This window comes from Anarhichas minor, unplaced genomic scaffold (assembly GCF_050575085.1).
Source record: "Anarhichas minor isolate MPS153535 unplaced genomic scaffold, ASM5057508v1 ptg000020l, whole genome shotgun sequence".
Taxonomy (NCBI): Eukaryota; Metazoa; Chordata; class Actinopteri; order Perciformes; family Anarhichadidae; genus Anarhichas; species Anarhichas minor.
This window is the reverse complement of record NW_027466466.1, coordinates 1,876,125-1,892,313: the sequence shown is the minus strand read 5'-3', so window position 1 is coordinate 1,892,313 and position 16,189 is coordinate 1,876,125. Positions and strand designations below refer to the sequence as shown.

The 16,189-nt window shown below is 42.9% G+C and overlaps 1 protein-coding gene across 1 annotated transcript; it reads right to left on the bottom strand.

Annotated features, from left to right (window-relative positions):
* Positions 1–1,809: 1,809 nt before the first annotated feature.
* tm9sf4 (transmembrane 9 superfamily protein member 4) lies at positions 1,810–15,892 on the bottom strand. The gene is made up of 18 exons (XM_076095496.1): positions 15,826–15,892; positions 12,337–12,447; positions 11,488–11,587; positions 11,197–11,353; positions 10,777–10,921; positions 9,593–9,716; positions 9,353–9,474; positions 9,066–9,177; positions 8,708–8,778; positions 8,469–8,601; positions 8,107–8,188; positions 7,939–8,014; positions 7,716–7,799; positions 7,331–7,506; positions 7,132–7,195; positions 6,895–7,014; positions 6,341–6,430; positions 1,810–5,178 (listed from the first exon to the last, which is right to left on the bottom strand). Exons 1-18 carry the CDS (start codon positions 15,841–15,843, stop codon positions 5,029–5,031), a joined length of 1,935 nt encoding a protein of 644 aa, XP_075951611.1. The 5' UTR covers positions 15,844–15,892; the 3' UTR covers positions 1,810–5,028.
* Between the last annotated feature and the right edge of the window lie 297 nt (positions 15,893–16,189).

The following is a 16,189-nucleotide window of genomic DNA, read 5'->3' as shown; positions in this document are numbered from 1 at the left end:
GTTAGAGTTCTGTAAAATTACTGTTATGGTGGAAAAATATAGTATAAACTCAAAACATTTGTGATTTTGAGTTTACATGTAAGGATAGTACATGTATGTTAGCGGTTAGCATTCGCCCTAGCGATTAGACTAAGCGATTCACAGGATATAGAAAGGGGTAGGGCCACTCTTCACTAAATACTCCTCTCCCACAGTCTGCACTCAGACAGGAGAGGCTGGTTTTAAATGAGGAGGTGGGTCATGATTGTGACGGAAGCTGCCTCCATACATACATACGTATGAATCCCACTGCACCGGCCATTGGTCAGGGCATAGGACCTGGACAAATCCGTTTACCGGGAACCTCGGCGAGCAGTGACACCTGGCCAATCACGCTGGAACGCTATGCAGGGCGGGTCTTGCCAAGAAAAGCGGCGGGATTCATAATAACGCTATAGTTCAGAGCAGTTTCCTGTATCTGTGTCACATGGGTTTCACCACTGCTCCGCCCACTTTTGGAGACTTGAGGCAGGTCTTGAGTCTATTTACTCCAATGGGAGAATTGAACAGATTATGACAGATTCTTTTGCTCCACAGTCGCCAAAGTAAACCTTGAACACGTTTTCACAAGACAAATATCTTCCGAACACGAACACTGAAATGGCTTCTTTTTTTTTACAAATCTGATACAGAAGGGGTGTATTATTACCACATAATTTACATGAAGATCATTTACAAAATAATACAATTTAAACTAATCGCCATATGATTAAATTAAAAAGATGAAAATGCCATCCCAGAATATTGCAGGACTAGCTGACTATTGGCTTTTGTCCCAGTGTCTCTAACCCTCGTAACGGACCAGGGTCTGGATTATGTCTCAGAGACCTGCAACAGTAGGCCTGCATAGCATAGTGTCAAGACTACCCCTAATTATAGTACTAGGGAGCTAACCTATACTTACATCAACTGAGCTAACTCTCACACATTTACGGGATGCCAACAGTGCCATAACTCAAGAATAGAAACTCTTTTGGTTTTGTAGAATTTTCTTAGGAGGAACCTAAAAAAAAAAGAAAAAAAAAGGGCCGCAACACAGACTTAATCATTTGATTATACCCTCCTAGACTCTCAACGCTTGGGAGACACAGAGGGACAAACCAGGAGTTTAACACCTTGACTGGCGCACACACACACAACATACATCGCATTTATAGCGATGGTGAGTGGGATTTGGGGGAATCTAGTGGCGAGACTGAATATTGCAACCAACTGAACCCCTATGCTCAATCATCCCTATTCCAAAACCGCGGTAATGCCATTTGTCTCACTCAGAGGCTATCCTTACCCTAACAACATGACTCCAGGAGCAACGGAAGTCACCCGGCGGCTGGCGGTACCACGGTTTTGCACTCTTTTCGGCTCATGTTACCGCAGTTTCACAAGCGCGTTGGAGAGCTAGGGTGGAATTCAGATTATGTAAAAACCAGTGGTGGGCCATATACCTGGGCCTTCTGTGCTGTCCTACTACAGTTGAATAGCCCTTTGAGGGAAACCATGATGCTGATGTGGCCCGGAGTGAAAATGAGTTTGACACCCCTGCCCTAAACGCTGCGGGGATAATTTGTAGCGTGTTTGCTGCTGTTGGATTTCCTGCTAAGCTAGTTATGCACAAACGTCCTTCTCTTCCCTCTTCTACCAGTTCTAACATTGGATGTTGAGGGACAATCAACTCGTAAAATAGTCCGCATTCGCACGAGTAACGCACAAGCGTTTGGTCTGAACACACCTTAAACTATCTTGTCAACACAGTGGAAGCTGATTTTCATATTCACCTTGTTATCACTTTATTGTTTTGTCATTGTACATTTTGTAATTGTACATTCTGTAAAAGAAACAAAGAGAAAAGTAACAGAAACAAGTTCCTTTCAGTCATCATGAGCATCATGCTTTTGGCTAAAACGTTGACGGGATCATTACAGAGAGCGCCACAAACAGCGAAACGCAACAAATACAAAGCAGTTTCATTTTTCTATTTACATTGTAAACCCCTCGACCATACATATGCATGCATGACGCGGGCCTCTTTAAAAGTGTAAAAAACCTCCCCCAGCATGTGCACTTCCAACAGCAGGAGGGGAGCGTCCGTCTGCCTTTACGCAAGACAGCAGCCAAGTGTCAGGGCCTCGGTAACTCTTTGACGTAATACAGAGGGCAGAGCAGTAAATGGGAGATGGTATCAGTGTCGAATTGGAGTGGAAATAAATTAAAGTATAATAGTCAATATACAAGTTCACCCATTTGAATTGAGGAAACCTCTGAAGGCTGGCTCGTCTCGCTCTCAAGCAGCTCATTTGAAGCTCAACACGTGTTGGGTTGGCTCAATTATGATGAACGAAGAAGAGGACACAGGAGGAAGAGTCACTCGTTCATTCAACCGTTTAGCGCGTGGAGAATCGGGGTTGAGCCCCTCATTTCTTCACGTAAACTCGTAGGATGTCAGCTATGAAGACAATGATAGACTACAATAAATATTTAACCCAAGAGGCCAGAATGTCCTGCATATTTGATCAAAATGCATCATCTCGGCTTGTTGGAATTTAGTCTTTAGAATATTCTTTTGGGACTCCGATCCGGCCCGTAACCCCCCCCCCCCCCATTAACTGTATTGTAATGATGTACCAGTGTTCTGCTGGGCTCGTGTTACCTGTCAAAGGGCAGCAGACAACAAGAACAGTGCTGTGCTTGAGATGTAGAATAGAGTTAGGATTATGTTGACCAGCCCATGTTGTGTTTAAAGGAATACTTAGGAAATACACTCAATCCCATTCCTCCAGTTGGATGTAAATATGAAGCAACCTCCAGCAGCCGGTTAGCGTAGCTTAGCATCAAGACGGGAAGTATTGGAAAACAGCTATACTGGCTAGATTTCATTGTCTTTGGGCAGGCCGAGGCTAGCTGTAGCGCTGTTTCAGTCTGTGTCAAAAGCTATCATCATAAATGACAGTGGTATCAATCTTGTCATCTAACTCTTGGCCGGAAAGCCAAGAAGTGTATTTGGAACACGTCCTCATACCGAAACCAGAGTAGACTCACGTTAACGATATACGTTGTGAAGCAGTCGCAGTTTTAAACACGTTGAGAAACGGAACTACTTACAAACTACTCAAGATGGTTAGGTATATGTTTGGGTTGAAATAAGTATGTGACGTAGTTTCTACATTACATACGTGACATGGTTACGTACTAACGTGGTTCTGTCTGTACCTGAAAATAACTCAAAGTGTCGACTTTTGGACACGAACACCGATCTCCTGGGTGAAAGTCCTGCTTGTTTGACCCATCCATCGACCACAAACTCCTTTTGTGGACTTTCCGCTCTGAATTACACATCACCGGACTTCCTCGTACGCTCCAGTCATAACTGTTACAGCCACCGGGGGGCGCCTTCAAACAAACAGAACAATGGGTAGTAATAAACTGCTTGCACAGACGAACCCAACGTTCGTGTATTCTGTGAGGATTGCTTGTGTATTTCGTAAAATGTCAAACTATTCCTTTAATGTCATCTATATATGTTTTAGCTACATTAAAATATATTGGTTGTCTATGGGAGCCCTTAGCTCATATTGCTAGTCTAACGAACAGGTTCCACCCATGCTCTAAATGCAATTTTAAGTTTTTTAGCTGTTAACCCAAAAATGTCATTTGAAAAAAAACAAAAAAAAAACGAGCTGTAATTCAAGAATACATCATTACTATACAGATCTATTAAGAAAAAGAAAACTGGATTATATTTCAATGCTCTGCAACCCAAGACACCCAAGCACAGAGTCATCTACCACTGTCAGTAGAAACAAAGATCTGATGATAGACACAAAAACGTAGCAACTTAAAAGAAATGGGCGTCATTTCTCAACAAAAATGGTCCTTTGAAATAACCTTTTATAAAATGCACGTTCCATTGCTGCATAGTTCAGCAGGCACCCAGCACTGCTAAGGCTACACTGATAGCGGGGTTAAAGAGCGGAAACATTTATTTTTGTTTTTTTGGTACGTTTCTTCTGGAAAAGCTTCAAACACATATTTGTGTTGTGGTCTTTCGAAAATAAAGTTACTCCTACTTGTCATTTTAATTCCTTTTCTCCAACTCCAGTGGCTTCACCCAGCAGTCCGCTGCTTCAGGGCATCGGGTTCATAGTCCCATTCAGAGCCGTTCTGCATCATTGAGTGCAAATGGACCAATATCTGGACTTTTAAAAGAGACCCGTTGTTTCGGGAAGGAGAAGGGAATATCTGGCTTACGGTCGTGGTTAGCGTGGTCAACACCAGGACATGGAAACTGGAGTAAAACTAATAGAACATTTAATTTATCCGGTCTTGTGTTACAATGCAGAACTTCCTAGCATAATTTCCATCCATACGAGTTCAACACAACAAAGTCAAAACCATAACCACAGTTAGACTCCCCAAGACCCCCCCGCCCCCCCCAGATCTCCAATGTCTCTGAAACTGAAACGAAGCGACGTTTGAAAACAGAGACAGTGGAAAGACAATGAAATAGCGTTTGCAGAAGATGATTGGAAGAAATTAGGTCAGAGATAAATCCTGCCATGACAAAAATAAAAACCCTCCCAGATAAGTTAGACTCATAACACGAATGGAAAGACTAAACAGAAATGTGCAGAAACCACCGTCTGACAAGCTTTGGCCCACTGTGTTGTGTGCGAGGTGAAACAGCAGGAGACATCGACTGTCCCAAGCGGAGGACAATTCCCTCGGAGTCTCTGTCCTGGATGGAGGAGGGGGAGGATAGAAGAGAGGGGGAGGGAGGGAGGGAGAGAGACAGCCGGTTTAGCTCGGCCACCTTGCTGTTCTTCCCCACGAGGGCAGTGGGTGGGGCTGTTGCGCTGTAAAAAGCACCCCTCATGTTCCCTCGACACACAAGTCAGTGCTTGTTGGACATGAAGAATAAAAAATATGTACATAAAAAAAACAAAAAACAGAATGTGACAAAAAATAACCGAGAACAGCAGCGACAGTGACGACTCAGTCTATCTTGACCGCGGCATAGATTTTCCTGATGAACATGTACGCTGCGTAGAAGCCGATCGTGCCCGTTAGCAGCCAGAACGACAGCACCATCAGGGCCGTGTAGCCGAAGTACAAGAGGGAGGGGATGAACTCCACGATGTCCAGCTGGGGAGAAGTGCAGAGGAATCAAGTTCAACATGACGTCCATCTTTCTATTATTTGCTATTCACGTTCATGAAGTTGTCAAACTCAAGAGAGATTTTAAAAATGGTAAAAATCAAATCAGCAGAGGGTGTAATATTGTGACTTTTAGTGACCTAGCAGGGTCCTTTATCAGTCATGGAATACATCACATCAGAAGAACAGCCTTTTGTCATGATGGCCTGATTCAGACTTAACAGATGCTCAGAGGAATTCCAGCTTGTCAGCGGTTAGCTGCTAACAGAGCTAGGTATGGTTTAAAAAAAAGACTTTGCCAGTATAAATACCTGTGCCAGTACTTCATTGATACCCATAATGTGAATGGAAGCTTTGTGTGTTCACGCTACGAGGTGCAAGTCTGGAAATTATGAGTCAAGCTTCGACAGTTTCACATTTCCCATAATGCAACTGGATAGCACACCCTCTGCATGTTAAACGCACAATATGTCATGTTCTGCCTCGAAGGGATCTCTCACTAAAAGACAACAGAAGACGGAGACATCGTGAATTAGAGTGGGATCATGGGAGTGGGTGCTTTTAACAGCTTCTCCTGATTTGGATTCCTTCAGTGTTTAATCGTGATTAAATCCGGTCACACTGAATGAAACACGTTACTCTGACTGCTGTGCGGCGGTCGCAGGACGTCCCGGATAACATTTACTCGGCTTCTCAAACAACTTAAGATCCAGATGTCAAAATCCTTTATCCAGTTGAATTATAGCGTTAAAAACGACCACGATCTGAAGTGTATCGGATAAATGTGGCGTAAAAACTGGATAAAAAGTCAATTGATGACGGCTTCTGGCAGGCGACCACAAATGAAACAGACCGTTACTTTGATCAAAGTGACTGATTCGTCTGGGTTTGAAACTGTTGGGAACATTTGCCATAATGAGAGTTCATTCTTAACAAGGCTTTTAAAAGACGTTACATAGTATACCTTTAAACTCAATGCCCACAGTTTATAATGCAGGTTTTCTGTCTGAAGCCTGACTCGCAATAACCCTGATGACATCATCAAAGATGCCATTAAGACAAAGCCATCATTCCAATGAGTGCTGCTACAGTATTTCTGAAGGAGGGTCTCGTTATGTGAAATGTGTGGAACAGCCTCCGGGCCTTTTACCTTGTTGATGAAGTAGAAGACGGCGTAAATGAGGACGTAGAATGCCGAACCTCCCGACACCAGGAAAGTTCTCCACCACCACCGGTAGTCCTGAGAGTGAGGAGAAACAGAGAGAACACAGCACCAGTGGAAGAGAACCTTTAGAAAACACTACAGACGATTCACACTGGAAATTCTACTCTCTTCTAAGACATTGTAAAGTTGTGAATAATGACTTCAATCTCTTTATTCATAGCTAGACATGCTGTGTATTGTTTATTGTATGGATATGTTGGGCCTTCAATTTTGAATGTAAACACGAGTGTGCGATTATTGTCCTTTACACAATGCTGCTTTAGAAACGGTTAGCCTCGTTATATAATAAAATATTCCATTGTAATCCTCTTCTGAATTCTAAAGACAACCAGGCTGACACAGGACATGTACAGCTAGTATGCACGCTTCATTTGTTTACATATTTCAAGTCATACTGTCATCACCATATTTGATGTCCCATGGCAGATTCCCCTCACATCATGCAGGCCTGAGTCACACCTGGCCCCAAATGAACTCACCTCTGCACAGAGCTGGAAGTAAACCATTACGATGCTGATCTGAGAGCAGGACACCACCAAGATGATGAAGACCAGAAACAGGAAGCCAAAGAGGTAATAGAACTGATTCTCCCAGATGGCCTGTAGGTGGTGACACACACACACACACACACACACACACTTGTACAGCGCTGAAAGAGACGGTGATGTGGCTTTGAACTGATCCCAGTACATTTAGAGCAGAGCGGTGGTACTCACGCTGAAAATGAAGAAGAGCTCGATGAACATGGCACCAAATGGAAGGATCCCGGCCATCAGGATTCTAGAGGAAAGAAAAGACGACATTTTGATTGTTGAGAAAGCTCAACTCAAAAGGTTCAAAGCCTCAAAGAAGGTCAGCCCTCCCAGCACACAGCCAGAGGCTGAAAGCAGATGGCTGGATTGGTTGCACACTCACCCTACAAACTTGTTCATGTACCAGCGCTGCTCCGGGACCTGCCGGGGGATCTGGTTGGTGCGCACTGGGTTATCATAGGGCTGTTTGCGGAAGCCAAAGTAGTAGCCCAGGTAGACCAGGGGCATGGAGATGCCGAACCACATGCACAGCAGGGCCAGCATGGTGGTGAAGGGGACCTGGAGTGGAGAGAGAAGAGAGCAGGGTGTTTCTTTTTCTTCCTCACCTGCTACTTTAGAAGGTCACTGAACATTTCTACAAACATTTCTTTCTGATCTGCTACAAAGCTTATATTAACGTCCCGACTGTAAAAAGTAATTAGCCTTCTAGCTAGCGTCTTAAAGTTGCATCCATTTGAAGTTCCATGTATGCGAGTGGTGGTACTCACGGCCCCAGAGGAGTGTTCTCCCCAGATGAAGCAGTTGAGGATGAAGCCGATTACAAACACCACGGCGGGATACAAAGTAGCTGTCTACAGGGGGAGACGGAAACACAAACACAACCTCAGCAACACCAATGTACAGTAAGGCTTCTTGGTTTACCACCGGTACACAGCATGGAACTAGATAAACGTAAATATAGTATTCAACCCTGGTTTGTGTCTGACTTACACAAAATGCTCCTTTCCTCCACCGATGGCCCTTCAGTGTACGGTACAGTCTGCCGGCGAAGTAGCCACCGAATACACTGGAGGAAACACATCCACAGATAAAAGCAGAGTGAAAACAAAGAAACCCTCGACTCTTTGGGATTTTATCAGAGATGAATACGGCTCGTACCCCATGAACATGAAGAGAAAGCAAGCGGTGGTCATCAAGGCTCCTCTACTGGATGGAGACAGCATGCCCAACATGGCAACAACTATATGAGAGAGAGACACACACAGAGTGGTTAGAGCATTTCATAGATTACAATGACTTTATAGGGATGGAAGATATGGCTCATAAATAACATCTTGATATTTTTAGGCTTTGCAGCAAAACATTTACATCTTGTAATTTATATGTTTTCCTCTAAGATAACAGAGCTGTTGGATTGAACCCTTTTGAGGCGTACGATCATCCAGCAGGATCATTCTAGTAAGATTGTACACACTGTGAGCATCTACAGGGAACTGATCATAGAGAAAGAAATGACTCACATATGACAATGAGGATCATGCAAAAGAGCTGGATCCCCGAGCCCAGCAGAGAGCTGAGGACCATGGGATACTGGGGCGGCCTGAAGACGTCACCGTGGACATTCTTCCATCCCGACTCCTCCATGGTGTCCTCCTGGTCGGACAGGAGAAAGAAACGATTGTACAATTTTCTCAAAGACATTATATGCATTCTTTCCACAAAGACCTGCTGAGACCAAGCAAACTGTGTATTTTCTTACTATGTCATCCTCTCTGTTGTAGTTAGCAATGTCCTTCCTCAAGGTCCGGATGATGATCATACTCAGAATACCTGAACGGAGGAAAGGCAGGGAACGAGAAGGATTCAGTCAGCTGCACATATGCGACCACACTCGATCGTAGACGATACAGATTTGAAGTATATGGTTAAATATGCGAGTTCACATTTAGTCAGTCCGTTGTGCCTGCCTCGTATAGCCCAGTTCAGGAACAGGTCAGAGTCTGATGATGGAGCACTGCAGAATCAGCGCAGCACAGCGATCCGACGCCTTTGACAGTTGTGGAGTGCAAACTCTACGACAGTTGCGCCGAGCAGGATTTGCCAAAAATAGGACTTACCGGACAGGAAGAAGACAACCACCACGGAGTTGACGATGGAGAACCAGTGAATTTGGACGTCGCTCATGGTCAGGTAAGTGTCCCATCGAGACGCCCACTTCACCTCGCTCTCCTGCACAGAGGAGAGAAGAGGCTCAGCTGACCTTCCTCCACATTTATCTAGCTATATTTAACCTCTCATCCTAGAAAACTCAAACAGCTGGAAAAAGAGAACACCTGGATTCTATTTATTCAGCATTACAGACTGGTCTAACTCCTCACTGAGAGTCTAAGCTGCAGTCACTGACCTCCCAGTGGACGGAGTAGGTGAAGAGGACCTCGTTCTCCTTGGTCGGGTCAATCTCCTGAGGGGCGGAGCCACTGGCCTCAGGCAAGGTGCACGTCTTCTCCTTTTCCACTGCTTTCAGGTCTGAGAATAAAGACATACAGGGTAAGTACTACAAGAAGCAAAGGGTTACGATCTATACGTCACTGGGCGCTTTATACACGACTCAAGCTATTCAAAAAAAGAGCGTGCTGACACCTACCATCTACTTTCACACTTTGGGGTATGACCTCAAATCGCACGACCCTGTAGTTGTGGATTTCCTCTTGCTCCACCTTCTCTCTGTGGAAGTACAGGATGAAGGACAGGTGGTTGTGCAGATAAAACTGTAAGAGAAGAGACAGAAATGAGTATCCTTCAAAAATACGAGCAGACAGTCCATATGTATATTTACATACACGCATACATTGAAATTCCCCTACTGATGATATTGCCTTAAAACTGTTGTGCTGATTAAAGAAGCAATACATCTGGACTTCTTTGGACTCGTTGAGTATTTGGAGCATCAGCAGTTGTGGGTTCCATTACAGGCTCAAAATGGCCAGAAACAAAGAACCAACAGGACAATGACCCAAACTAGCTCCAAACTATGTAAGAACGATTTAGCACAGAAGCAGTCAGCTAGTATTCTGTCTGTCATGGGGCGGCACGGTCACCGGACCTCAGCCCTGTTGAGTTGTTGTGGGAGCAGCTTGACCGTATGGGACGCAAGAAGTGCTCATCAAGCCAATCAGACTTGTGGAAGGTGCTTCAGGAAGCATGGGGAGAAATCTCTTAAATTGACAGCTAGAATGCCACAGGTCTGCAAGGCTGCAATTACTGCAGATGGAGGATTCTTTGATGAAAGCAAAGTTTGAAAGTATTATTTCAATTAAAAATCATTATTTCTAACTTTGTCAATGACATTTCTTCCTATTTAAACTCATTTCTAAGTGACCCCAAACTTTTGAACGGCAGTGTGTATACATATACATATATATATATATGTGTGTGTATACATATATATATATATGTGTGTGTATACATATATATATATATGTGTGTGTATACATATATATATATATATATATGTGTGTGTATACATATATATATATATGTATGTGTATACATATACACACATATATGACCACCGTTATGCTCATCTGACAGAGACCATAAAATGCAGCTGTATGACAAAAGAATGGACAGCTGATGCAGCTGGGCCACACGTCCTATTTAATTGACGGCTCTTTAAAAAAATGACGTCTCTGAAGAAAGAAAGTCTCATTTTGTTTAATGCCTCGACTCCTCTCTCCCTTCCTTGCATCTCCTGTGGGCGGGGCTAAGCCACAAGGAGAAGAGGTGAGGAAAGGAATCGAGGATATGGAGGTACTATATCACATCTACCTTGTTGCCGTCGACAAAGCCCAGCCTGTAGCCGTGTTCAAACTGGACATCTTTGGCCACGTCTTTCTTCTGCTCCTCCTCCACAGCTGCCTCTCTGTTGGGGTAGAACTCTAACCTGGTGGCAACTGGCAGGTTATCTGCAATACTGAAAAGCACAGGAGAGGTGTTTCATTGGTTTTGGTTTGCATTTTGAACATAAAAAGATCATCTTAAATATGTGATTGAGAACAGAAGAGAAATGATCTTCCAACTACATTATGCTACAAAGTACAAGAAGAGGAATGGCTTCAATCATTATGTAGACGTATAGAGCCTTGATTCACTGAACAAAAAATATTAGTCAATTCAAATAAAGTAATATAGTAGGTGTAATATATATATATTAATAGCTGGAAACAACAGTGAGGAAGGGATGCTCACAGGTGCACATAATACTCCTCCTGGACTCGCTCAGCCATCAGCTTGCTCTCTTCTAGGTTGAGCGTTTTCTTGTTGCATACCATCTCACATTTCCTATCCTTGTTCATCTCCACATTGTAGAGGGTGTTCACAATACGGTCCCCACGTAATACCTCACCTGTAATAATTAGAAAAGAAAAACATATATATATATATATATATATATATATATATGAGACACAGTTTGTTTTTAAACAACAAAATGCAAGAGGACATTGCTTGTCCCACACATGTCAGCAGCTGTGCACTTACCCAGGTTCTCTCCCTTGTAGAATACAGAGTCTGGCTTACAGAAAGGCAGGGAGTAGTATTCATAAGGAAGCTGGGTGCGAGAGCTGGTCAGCTTCACTGCCTGAAAAACAAATGATCTCACTGACTGACAGGGTCACAGATGATACAGCGATATGCAAAACTACACTCACAGCAGCTCGGTCTGAATGGCATTGCAAACTGTACTTTGGGTGTGGGCTTTCTAGCCGTCGTGTTTCGAAAAAAAAACAAAAAAACTTATCTTATAACAAAGTAACTAGCAACTTCCAAATTACAGAATTGGCTGTTGGACACCTGGAATGGGAAATAATTGTGTTCATAAAATGGGAATATCTTTGTGAACATAAATCTGCATTTTTTTTTTATTTTTTTTTTTTTTAAATCGCTGAGGCCTCTCTCCCTGCGGGAGGACTCTGCTCCCTGTGCTACTATGTTTAAATAGCTAACTGGAGCACAAAGTTCTTCATGAAATTAAACTCTGTTAAAAAAAATTAAAATTAAAATTAAAAAAAACAAGGCTCAACTTGAAGAATTTCCGGTTGACGGACGGGTCCCTCAGCCTCTTTCACGGAGCAGCCCTTTAACACGCTAACTAAAGTTATGTGCATGTGTGCAAATCCATGTGAAAGCAACCTCCAAAAACATGGATATTCCATGTTTTTGATGTGGAAAAAACACTCGGACACTCGCATAAATACGGTCAGATAAGGCCACAAAGAAAGGCCACAGTTTTGTTCAAAACCAGGACCTCCATGATGTACGGCAATGGTGCTAAAAACTGAACAAACATTCCACAATGTGAAATGTTGACCGCATGAACTCCAGTGTTACCTTCAGATCTACCGTGTCCCCCTCGTGGAAGTCCCGGGGAGCGACTCCGGGAACATAGAAGGGACGGACAACAGGTAAGAAGGACAACAGCAGCAAGGCCCACCACGTCTCCTGCAACACAGACACCAGCACACATTTCACCACACAGACACTTACAATACACAATATGTGTATTATGCAATTTGACGGTTACAGAAAATTCTACATTAAGAAATGCGGCGATCGATCGGCTGCCGATCAAAGCAGTTTTCAGCTGATCGGCCAGTGACATGTATCCTATTTTTTTGCCAGTCACATTAACACGCATGACAGTTTTACATCGCACACAGACACTAGTCACAGCCACACTCACACTCAACATGTGTCGGTAAACTCAGAATTTGTCACAACAGCAAGTCCAAAATAAGTCTGGGAGGAAGAAGCTTAAAACATTTTGAACAATGAACTGGATCAGACACTTATTATATTGTAATTCATTCCCATGCATGCTGTTGGGCACGGAGCTAAAGTGCTGACGTTAACGGAGGTTGCATTGATCGGATTATAGGACGTCCAAGCTCGACTCAGTAAATATTCAAATTGAATCTTCTAAAATGTAGTTTTGGGCAAGGAACTTTAATAAATACAGTTTGAGGAAGATGTTTTCACAGAAACATAAGTTAAAAATCATAAAGGGAATTATCTCATAATCTGGAACCTTGCTGCCAATTATAGTTCCTAGAAAGTAATCATCAAAAAAACGTCATCGTCATTGGGTTAGGGTTAGCCTGTGTTAAACATGATGAAGAAAAAAACATTTTATTGAAGGATGTTTACAGTCACACACACAGTCTGAATGACTTTACATTTCCTCTAGTAAGCACTGTTCCAGTGTGTGTGTCCACGCATTATATTTGTGAAGGGTGGAACAGAAGACGTGAAGCAGTGATGCGCTGTTGTTGACCAGGTTAGAGTAATAAAGTTGTTGCCCTCTTGGTGAAGTCAATAGAGCCTCTGTGTTTTACGCAACGTAACCCTGGGCTGCACGAGCTCAAACAAAGGATGTCTGCATGCGTGTTCTTCATTCTTTCTCAACTACACTCAGAAATATGATTTATTTGATTGACAGGTTAGATTTGTTTCCAGTGAGATATTAATGAGTTTATATCGTGACTCTGCTGCGATAACAATACTGTTGCTGCTCTACAAACTACATTTAGCCTTGGTTAATTTAAAACATTCAATTCTAATGCGCTTCTGAATTCTTAAGACAATCAGGCTGACGTAAGAAAATGTACAGCTAATATGCACACTTCATTTGTTTGTTTAATTCAAGTCATACCGTCATCGCAATATTGAACATTGCTGTCGTACATTGCAGATTGCAGGCCTAATTCTAAACAAACCCGTTTTATCATGCCATATACAATACAACATGTAAAAACAATTAAGTTTGTTCTAGAGGTGCAGACTATGCTGAGCTTCAGGTTATAAGACAAAGAGAGGAAGGACAGTTGCTGTGCAGAAATGCCTTCAGACAGGACAAACCTGATTTTATGTCCAAACAATTCCCTTTCATGATGCACATGCAGAAATGACAAGAGCGCATATGTGGCAGGTTAACACCTCACCTGCAACGGTGTTGGTTCTTTTTTGTGTGGGGAGGACAATGGCACATAGTTCAGCTAAGTTTACCCAGACAACTAATCTAGGATTTTACATATTGGGATGAACTTTGCCTGGCCAAATGGATCAAGACATAGTCCAATATTTGTAGAGTAATAGCGGTGGATCCCTTCCAGTCAATGAACATCAACTATCTTATCTAAAGAATGCCAATAAAATGAGTACATCAAGTCAAAGCAACATTTCAAGCAAATCAAAGACTTGAAAAACAACAATTAGGGAAGGATATATGAATATTTCCAATTCACAGTATGGTCATTTTCTTTTACGGAAAAAAACTGGCACAGCTGTAAATCTGACATGGCGCACATCTGTGAGGATCCTGAGTCATAGAGGCCTGTGGACACCGAGGAGGCTTCAGGGGCCAACGCTGAGACCAGAGACTCTCTGTGCATACAACTGTTGCCCAGGTGATCCCGCAACGGCAGCTTTATGTGACAGAAAACCTCACAGCCAGTGTTTCTCAGACGGTGTGTGGGGAAAAGAGTTGTCTTCGTGCCTTCTGAAGTGGCTGCATGGAGCACGAGAACTGATACGAGGGGAGACAAAGACTTATTTTCCAACAAGACGTCGATCCTACACACAAAGCCATAGAAATTAAAAATGCCCCGACAACAAGAATGTTGATGTGGAGTGGGCGAGTCCTCGTGTAAATGCAATCCAAATCACTTTACCACACACAATGGCAGCAGGCCACCATGCAAAGGTACTGGCCCAACCAGAGGGAGCAACTTGGGGTTCAGTGTTCTGGTCAACCACACTTTGACATGTGGACTGGAGGAGCTGGGTATTGAACTTAGTGGAGGACCCCCTTCCACCCACCTCAATTTATGGCAGCACTCGTGCAACTTGACAGAGCCTAAGTTGTTGTGCTAAAATACAAATTGTGGGGAGAAAAACTGCAGTGTCCTGATGTGCAAAGCTACAGGTCCGCCTATCCAAATAGTCATGGCTGTAGTTGTTGCCAAGAGTTCCCTAAATCGAGAGCGAAGGGGGAAGTGTGTGTGTGTGTGTGTGTGGGGGGGCTACTTATTGATTTACCGTAATTATCTTGTCATTAAGATACATGTTTCGTTGTGACATTAGTTTTAGTTTATTTTCTACAGTTCAATGTCAACAAGACAAGTAATGATTGTTTTCCAGCGTTGAATCGCATAAATGATGAAAGAGGAGCGCATGTATTTTATAGGCATTGTGAGTTATGATGCGGTAGAGAAGGAAGTTAGCAAGCGTGGCTTCTGACATAAACGCCATTTACGTTATCGGACAGTGCCAGCACAGTTAACTAACGTAGACAGTTTAGTTCACGTTTTCTTCGTCTTGTGTAGCTCATCTGCTGCAGTCATCTTGACATCTTTCAGCACCGTAAACTACAGCGACAACAAGCTCAAACTGACACTGTCTGGCAGAGTTGCTAACAGCTAACGTTGAGTCAAAGTTCGGCTCGCTGATTTCTCTAGGCTGTACGGCAAATGACAGTTTAACAACCGAATACGTGGCAATTTGTACTCTTGTCAGCAGAGTTTCATGCATCAGACAAATGACACAAATCGTTTTTTTGAGCCACGGCTCATTGACAGTCAAGCTAGGTAACGTTAAAGATAGCTAACGTTAGCTAACTCCAGCAAGCATTTAGCTAAATTGCCAACATCCAAACAGCATCGAACTCTAGTAAGTCCGTACCGAAATTAACATTAAAATGTTGTTTATCGACCAAGGTAGACATTTACACTCCCACAACTGCAACGTTGCGTCTGAGCTCATTTGGGAAGACCGTATGAGCGAGGTGTAGTTTAAAGAAAAAGAGTTCGCTTTTCCACCTACCATAGCCGTGGCCGCCATTTTGAATACGTGTCACAAGTGACGTCGCGGAAGTGCTCTATGGTTTTTCGATGAATGCATTTGTTTTTTATTTGACACACCCTGGCCATATGTAGTTCAGATGAGTGATATCTGACTCAACGGAATGAAACCACTAACCTACTTATACAAATAAATAGTAATTCCTTCAACAAAGCGTTTACAGTATTTTGTCCATCTTCTTTAGAAATAGTGCAACACTACTGTGCTTGTCATAAATAGTATGCTTTCAAATCATTATGATGTGGCTCCACGTTCATTAATACAATTAATGCATACAAACAAACGCATTAAGTGTGTAAAAAAAATAATAATATCAAACATTGAT

Bases quoted from the DNA above. Each gene is read 5' to 3' on its own strand.
- tm9sf4 (XM_076095496.1), bottom strand. The intron at 11,354-11,487 runs GTAAGTGCACAG...TAATTATTACAG, and splicing joins CTACAAGGGAGAGAACCTGG to GTGAGGTATTACGTGGGGAC. The intron at 9,178-9,352 runs GTCAGTGACTGC...TCCTCTGTGCAG, and splicing joins CCTACTCCGTCCACTGGGAG to GAGAGCGAGGTGAAGTGGGC.